At 37.0% G+C, this 9,280-nt stretch overlaps 1 protein-coding gene across 1 annotated transcript; it reads left to right on the top strand.

Moving 5' to 3' along the window:
• Window positions 1-512: 512 nt before the first annotated feature.
• On the top strand, window positions 513-1,600 carry LOC307159159 (serine protease FAM111A-like; the record flags this gene model as incomplete). Its single annotated transcript, XM_079872371.1, has 1 exon — window positions 513-1,600. Exon 1 carries the CDS (start codon window positions 707-709, stop codon window positions 1,598-1,600), a length of 894 nt encoding a protein of 297 aa, XP_079728497.1. The 5' UTR covers window positions 513-706.
• Between the last annotated feature and the right edge of the window lie 7,680 nt (window positions 1,601-9,280).

Below are 9,280 nucleotides of genomic sequence, written 5' to 3'. Positions count from 1 at the left end.
AAAGAATGAGACCTTGCAAATAAACTTCTATAAAAATAGTGCATCTACACACCAGGAAACAACTACAGATACCGACCCTAAAAGCCTAGTCACCTTTTACATCAGAACGAGAGGGATGAAAAGGAAAACAATAATGAAGAGAAATAAAGTTTTTTCGAATAACAACATTGACTATGTTTGTGTATTTGCACACAAAGGAGACACTTTTGAAAAGGCTCTTCGGCTTGATGGCAGATTTATTGAAGACATCTTTGAAGATGAATGTAATCTCGTTGATGATGAAATAAACTTCTGTCCAATAAAATCGAAAGTAGATTATTCTGATAGAAAGAAATTTGAGTTAGAGTTAAATTTTAAATGTAAAAAGCCACAAGCGCCTGTGCTTGGTGACAAGAATGATGGTGAGTCTGCTAAACAGAGCCAACAGCCTAAAAACACCAAACAAAAAACAATTCAAGAGGAAAAGACAAACGGCACAGATCCTTCAACTGAAGGGAATGCAACTCAGAATACTTCTGGAAATTCTTCTGGTGATTCTGGAAATTCATTCTTTACTGACATTCAGAACATTCTGCGGACTCTGTGTGAAGATGTATTGAATAAGCTAACACAGCCAGATAACCCCAAGGTTCAAGAGTTCTTGCAAAAAGAATATGATAAAGGTGTTGATGAGTGTTTCACTGTGGTGAACAAAGTGAGGCGAGTCATGGAGCTGTCTGACTCTGTGTGTGTGATAGTAATTGATGGTTTTTCCAGAGGAACCGGCTTCTTACTCTTTGACAGATTCATCCTCACTAATGCTCATGTTGTTAAGAAGTGTTTGGATCCCAAACCGGAGGTTTCTCACACACAAAAGCTTTCAGGGACTCTGACAGCTGTGTTCAATCATGAAGTTGTCGGATCTGAGACAGTAAATCTCCAAGCAAAGAGTGACCTTATTGCTTACAGATATGAAAAAGATGAGAAGCTCAGGTGGCATGATTATGCTCTTCTTGAATTGGAAGCTGCACCTGATAACTGCACTGAATTGCTCACTTGTTATAAGCATGGCCTCTCTCCTAATAGTGGTGGGATCTACATTGTAGGACACCCGGATTCGGATCATGGGGTTAAAAAGATGGATCTCTGCTTCATCATTGGAGAAGAGAATCAACTACAGAGTATAAACAAACACAGATCTGAGAATATTTCCTGTCCATATGTATCATGGCAATGTTGGCCATATCTATACAAGAACCAGGTAACTTATAACTCTTGTTTACTTCATGGATCTTCTGGCTCCCCGGTGTTTGATGCACACGGCAATCTGATTGGCATGCACACCGGTGGCTTTGATTACAAAGAAGGTGAAAGAACTAGAAGTGTTATAGAGTATTCATATTCCATGCAGTCCATCGTGGAAAGCATCATCACACAGGTCAAGACAAGAAGTGACATCATACAATTACTAAAAGCTGAAAAATTTAAACGTATACAAGAAAATTTTGACCTTGGGAAAATTGAGGATGCATACGGAGCAAACATGCCCGTTGAGGAAGAACAGCAGACTGAAGTCGAGGAAGAACTGCAGACTGAAGTCGAGGAAATGGATGTAAACTAAAGGGACACCTGAGCCTTGTCTCCTGATTGAAGACGCACCAATCCATCAGGAAAAATATTTGACAGAGATTTGTCAATCCCATATTTCCATGTATTCAAGATTGAAGATTTTTGTTATTTAATAACTTTTTAAATAAGGTCATTTGATGTGATTCTGCGTGATCAGCGTAAAGATTTACTGGAAATAAAGCACAAGAGAACGCAGAAAGGTTCTTCAGAGCTGAATATGATAAAAGTGTTCCCCGTCCTCATGTCTACATGGACATTTCTTTGCGAGGAAGTTGCTTTATCAGAGATTATAGGTTTTACTTTTCATATCATTTGTTGAGATGATTGCATGTTCAACAGCAGAAGTGTCTCTTATTTTAAAGTCAAGTAACCCACAGCAGGTGATTGTGGGACTGACGTGTCAAGAGTGAGGAACCGTGAAAATGATTCATTCATTTGAGCAGGGGCGTCATGCAAGCCAAAATTCTGGGGGGGCACAATCTGAGACGTTTTCTGACGGGTGATATGGTCATGTTAGGAACGGTCAGGGGGTTTCTCCCCCTGAAAATTTTTAAATTCTGGCTGCTAAACATACCATTTCAATGCAGTTTGGGAGGGACAGAAATACCTTAACGGAGCTAGCAGCAACCCTCCTCTATCTAAGGACTAAGTTAAAGTATCTATTTTGTAAGTTTATGTAGGCTAAAAGACAGGTTGATGAAAGAACTGTAAGCTCAAATTCAAAAGCTTTTTAAGTCTACTTCATTAATGTTTGCCTATCTTTTTCACTGCATTTGAATTAGCTGCCTGATCCGTGAAGAACCGTTAATAAAGTGGGTCGCGCAGCTCAGCGCCGCGCCACGTCTGGACAACTCTCACCTGAAAATACGATAACATCAGCAATTTTCTGATTTCTGTAAATAAATATAAAGCTAAATGTATATTGCAGCACAGGGTGAAGTCCGTATATACATTAACTACGATTTGAGACACATAAATGTAAATTTAATATAAAACTATGTAAATGGCGCTCTGTGGCGCGGCAGGATTTTGCCGTTGCTGGGCGCCGCGGACAGACGCCGAAAGGCGCCGCCGGTGTGTGTACTCTCATAGAGAATAATGTGTTCGAATTTAAAAGACGCGGCGCGGCGCTGAGCTGCGCGTCCGTTGTGCGACCCCTTTTTAGGCTAGCTATCGATAACGTTACAGTGACACAACTTAAGTTAATGCTCTGAATTTGCATCTAATATCAAATCCATAACTTTTTGATCCAGTTAAAATTTCCAGGTCAACCACAAATAATACCTTTTAATATCATCCGATAACTAATTCAATGCCGATTTGTTGCTTTGCCCACTTACCACTTCAAGACCATCTGTAAAACATTGCCAGCTCAACGTGCGAGACGAGTGAGTTGCTTGAACATACACAGCAAAGATTCTAGAGCGCTACGCGCGTAGCGCTCTAGATTTGATACACAGACACCATATTAGGAAAAAGGGCTGATGCTGACTGATTTACACATCCAGAAGAATACATTTGAGTTGTTATAGGCTCTGGTATATATTATGGAGCATAATAGGAAGTTGTGACAAAAAAAATTATCAGGGAGGAAAAATATGAGGGGGCACGTGCCCCCTCCCCTCACTTTGAATGGGCATGACGCCACTGCATTTGAGGCCAAAAATACAGTTATAGGCCATAATTTTCTTTACTGACTATTATTTTCTTTAATTGCTCATATATGCTTGTGTATTCATATTTCCATACTCATTTAACAAATCATTCACTCATAAATTCTTTATATGCATTTGATATATTCTTTTAACTTTACATTTATGTTTTATACTGATTTTACATTAACTTCATCTTAATGTTTTACTTGTTGTAAGAGATCATGTTTAAGCTTCACTGTAATCATCTTTGAATCACACAAATACGGTACGTCAAAACTATCGATGACAGAACGGTTCTAATGAGAGACAACAATACAAAGCTACAATCAAATATGTATATAATAAATACTATATACTAAATACTAATAAATAAATACATTTAGAATGAGATCTTTGAGTTTATTGAAGGGCATTTCTCTCATATCTTTGTGTATTCATGCTGACTTTAGATGTAAATTGCAGCAAATAAAACCAAAGCTTTCGATTACACTTACATGTATTATTTTAACACTTTTTTTTTTACCTTATATTGGTGGTGGTTGAGGAGATTTCCCCCTTCTATGTAAAGCGTTTTGAGTGCCGAGAAAAAGAGCTATATAAATATAATTATTATTTGTATTATTTCATTAGTGTGTGCCTTGTGTGATTCAAAGTTGTTTTTAGTGTTTATCATGTTGAGAAGCTTTGGGGATCTTCATTTTGTTAGGTCTGGAAAATTTTGTGAATGTCCTGTAAGAAATGTAATCAGAATTATTAATAAAAAACACTTATATTGTATAATTGTGAAACAAAAACCTTCATTGCTCATGCTAATTACTCAATGAAAAGGTTTGATGAGTGTTGACATGTTTCTTATGGAAACCAGATATTAAGGGGTTGAAATGGATTAAAAGCCACAAAATTCCTTTTTGATTTGATTTTTGTCTTTAAAATCTACAGACGTAGTGATAGTTTTTTATTTACTATTGTGACGTATATCTGAGTGAAACGGCTTCTTGAACGAGTAGTATGGTTGTGGTTTGCTGTTGGTGGATCTCATGTGAGTGACAGGTTGCTCCGCCCTAATGCCAGTAAACGCATCGTCAGAGAAGGAAAGAGATGTCGGGAGGGGAAGATATTTTGATTAAATATTACAAGGCACATGAAAAAATTATGTGCATGGATAAATCGTTTATAATAAACTGCAATATTCCGTAAAAAAGTAAGATTTCATGGTGACTTTAAAGACACTTTAGATCACAGAATTGATCTATTTAGTGACTTGAATCTTCTGTGTTGAGATCATTCAATCACTAAAATAAAACATTTTGGTAACACTTTAGAATACTGTTCCATCATTAATGAATAACAATACAGGAACAAATTATTAACACTTAACTATGTTAACTAACAAGAAACTCTGGTTAACAAATTAGCAAGTAATAGTGCTTAGTTGAATGTGGTAGTATATTAGATGATCAATAACTACTATTTTGTTCATATCTCCCAGACCCAGAGGACTATTAAGAACTATACAGGTTTATAATTAATGTGAATAATGCATAATCTATAATTCATTCTAAAGTGAAGGTCATGGTAAGCCACTAGTAATGACTCAAGTATTACCAAATTATTTGGAACAGTATATTCTAAAGTGAAAACATGATTACACTCTAGTAATGACTGAAGTGTTACCAAATCCACCTGAAGGAATTACTATCCAAAACCTTACAAGGCTGCACTTTATTTTACAGTACGTGCACTTTCTATGTACTTACAGTGTTCTTACCACAAAAGTACTGAATAGTGCAAGATACTACCATACATGGGTTGAATTCAGGTTTAGGGGTAGCTCAACTTTAGAATACTGATCCAAATAATTAGTAATTCCTTAGAAGGAGTAACACTAATTATTTTAATCAGTATTCTAAAGTAAAAAACATGATAAGTCTCTAATAATGACTGAAGAGTTTTTTGTAAGGTTTTGGATAGTAATGACTCAAATGTTACTACATCCTTCTAAAGGAATTACTAATTATGTGGATCAGTATTCTAAAGTTGAGCTACCCCTAAACCTTAATTTAACCCATGTACTGCAGTCTTACACTATTCAGGTTTTGGATAGTAATTCCTTCAGGTGGATTTGGTAACACTTCAGTCATTACTAGAGTGGAATCATGTTTTTAACTTTAGAATACGGTTCCAAATAATTTGGTAATACTTGAGTCATTACTAGTGGCTTACCATGACCTTCACTTTAGAATTAATTATTCATTATTCACATTAATTATGAACCTGTATAGTTCTTAGTAGTCCTCTGAGGTATGAACAAAATAGTTATTGATTATCTAATAGTGAACCACATTCAACTAAGCACTATTACTTGCTAATTCGTTAATCAGAGTTTCTTGTTAGTTAACAGTAGAGTGTTAATAATGCATTACTCATTTGTTCCTGTGTAGTTATTCCTTAATGACGGAACAGTATTCTAAAGTGTTACCCATTTTTTTTATATATTAATTTGAACATTGTTTGTTTGGCATGGAGCCCTCATTGTAACGGTCACAAGCTGGAGTGCCCTTGAGAGCCACCAGAGGGCACTCCACACCAGACTCTCACGTTCACTCACAGACTTCATCTCCCATCATTCTCTGCCTGGACTCATCAGCACTCATTATCACATTCACCTGTATCTCCTCTTCTTGTTTAGTTCACCCCATATAAGCCTGGTTCACCCCTTCACTCACTGCAAAGTTTTGTATGTTGTTGCACTGTACTTCTGAGCGTTTTCCCTGGTTTTCTTGTCTCTTGGTTTTTTGGATTTCTTGCCTGTCCCGTGGATTACTCTTGTGCCTCTGACCCCTGCCTGTTTTGTTTGTTTGTTTGGACTGTCTTCCTGTGCTTGACCCTCTGCTTGTTGGATTATGATTCTGGATAACCCCTTGAATAAAAGCTGCATTTGGATCTCATGTCTTGTCTCTGAGCAGATGCGTAACATCACCACTGAGCTCTGTTGTGGTGTGTGTGTGTGAGATCACATGTTTGTGTGTTATACTCACAGGAAGCAGGTACTGAGAGGATCCTTCTATTAGATCCTGCAGAAAGGGATGCTGGGAAAGTGTGGAGAAAGCAATCTGCTCCTCACCTTTAAACCCCAACTCCTTAAACACCTTCAGCAGCTCCTGAACACACAACAACACATTAAATACAGTCCTGTAGAGACTCTGGATCATCTGCTGATCTACAGAAACACATTCTGTATAATTTCCAGAAATCCTTAATGCTATATTTTAAAGTGATAGACACAAAATTATAATGTCATGAATTATTTACCCTCATCATTTCAAACCTGCATGACTTTCTTGAGCAGAAGAAATATATTTTGAGGGAAAAAGTAGACAACATGAATAAATGCTGACATAATTTTCATTTTTAGTTAAAGTATCCCTTTAAAGGGTCAACATTCTTCTTAAATATCTTTGACAGCTCCAGCATTGTTCAATTCTGCGGATGTTTGTACAGAAATAGGCCTACAGCTACACATATACATTGTATATCTCTTTATAAACCTTATAAGTCTTTATAAGTCTTATTTTTTCTAACCGTGTGCCTTATTTTTGCTATATTAAATAATCATGCTGAACAAAATATACTGGCCTCATTCCTGACTATAAGCACTTTCAGACTGTAAACACTATATAAGACAACAGCCATCGGCACATGAGCTCTGCAGAGACCGCGAGAACCAGACAAGTCCTCTGCACAGACACTATGGCCAGCTTCAACTCCTCCACCTTCATCTATTCTGATCTTCACATGGAAGGAATTGGACGAAATATTCTGCATGATATCAATCCACAATTTAGACTTGTGCTGCAGCCTAAAATCATAACCACACCACGTTGGTTTGTTTGGCCTGAGAAGAACCATCGCCCGATTTATTGGTTTGGTTGTAGCTTTTTCAGCTCTTCCTGTGAGGGACTGCAGCTTTAACACTTCTGTTTGTCTTTCTGTAATATTTAGTGTCCGTGTTGTTCTTACCTCCAACTGCCCTTCCTATTTACTTCCAGATGAAGCCAAACTACAGTAGCAAACCCTACATACACAACTATAGTGCACTGAAGTTACAGCATCTTCACAGCAGTGACGGTTGGTGTTCATGTAGGAGATCATTATTAATATATGACGAAAGAGGAAAGAAAGTTTCACGTTAGTTCTCTTTAGAATACTATTTGAAGTTTAAAGATTCTATTTAAAGAATACAGTATTTAAGCTCACCCAGATGAATGAAGGTCTCACTGGGGCTGCGTCCAAAATCGCATATCTCTTGAGTAGGTAGGCTACTATTTGTGAATAAGTAATTACTGCATGACTGCTAAAAAAGTATGTTCTATATAGTATGAAGGTGTGTAGTATGAATGTAATCTGGACGTACTACATCCGCCATGCTGTCATTATCATGTGACCGACCAGTGTCAGTTACGTCACTTCACTGCCATTCACAAATCCTCTCCCGTGGCCTCATGGGATAGTAAAGTGTTCATGATATGCACACTTCAGAATCTCACTGAAAGTAGTAGGTCATGCGGGTACTTTTTGCCTACTCTCTGTGAATCGGACATACTACTTTAGTCTCATTCACTATTCCCTACGTTAGTCCACTAAAACGGTTCACTTGAAGGAGTAAATGAAAAGGAGTGAGTGAATTCGGACAGCCGTTAAACATTCATCGGTTGTACACTCGTTATTGCAGTGCAATGTGGGATTGTGGGAAGTGCACTCAATAATGTCCACTATGGTTAATTCGGACAACAAATGGCTGTCCCTTCAAATAACGCCCTATTCGAGGACATATAGGGGGTGATTTCGGATTCAGACACTGTTTTTCACTTACTATATTCACCTAACTACTAGTTTCGATAAAGATACAGATTAATTGATTGAATGTTGTCTGAATGCATATAACATGAATGCTGTTAAACATTTTTAATTATGTTATTATAAATGTCTCAGAAATAATATTAAATAACTGCACAGTGCTATTTTAAAGGATGATTCGTACATTTTTTGGAATGACACACATCTGTATACCAGATGTTTCATTTTCTTTCTTTTTTTATTTGTCTTGTTTCTTTGCATTTCCTCAGTATCTCAAATGAAAATATCCTACGGTATGAAAGTAATTTATCAGTGGACTATTTCATGGCTACTATAATTAATTAAGAAAAAAAGCCCACAATACAGGGTGGATTCATTGTAAAAATTACATCCCCAATAGACTGACCTGAGAGCCCTAAATATGAGATAGTACAATTGCATCTCCTCTGAACCAGTGCGTAGACAATAAATTTCCACTTAAATACAAAATTGCCAATAAAAATTTCCTTAATATTTCAAAATACAGTGTTTTAATCATGTGTGAATTAAATGTGTGATCACAGAGTTCAGTGCCAAACCTGATCCAGCACACCTGCCTGTAATTTTCAAATAATCTACCTTGGTTTGATGGTTCAGGTGTTATAAGATATTTTTGGGCTCTCTATCACCCTGTTTGAGTTTGCATACTGTGAGTGTGAGCTGTCTACGACTATCGTCTACGACTACAAATTTGCATACAAGAGTATGCAAATTTGCCGCAAGCAGAAAACCGTTTAATGTGTGTATTGACACAGGTCCAACTTTATTGATGGAGGTGAATGCAGCAATTGTAATTAGCTATACATATCCTCTGTCCGACTGTATTAATCTGAGAATCAACCGAGCAGCAATCTGGTCTCGTGTCTTTGGTTCTCCCAGTGCACTGTAAAAGGCTTCACAAGATGGAGGGCAATGCAGAAGACTGTAGACAATTGAATACAAATGATCTAACAGGTGTGTTTGATCAGGGTTGGAACTTGGTGCTAACTTCCACTGAATTTGTGGATTCTTAAAATGAGTATGGTTATATCATGCATAATTTTTGTATTTTTTCTTTCTGTTCTGAGGAATTATATTAGCCAAAAAGAGTAGAAAACCACTGTGCTAACCAACAGACATAG

Source organism: Squalius cephalus, assembly GCF_949319135.1.
Source record: "Squalius cephalus genome assembly, chromosome: 5".
In the NCBI taxonomy this organism is placed as follows: Eukaryota; Metazoa; Chordata; class Actinopteri; order Cypriniformes; family Leuciscidae; genus Squalius; species Squalius cephalus.
Note: the sequence above shows the minus strand (reverse complement) of the source record. Positions and strands in the feature narration are given on the sequence as shown.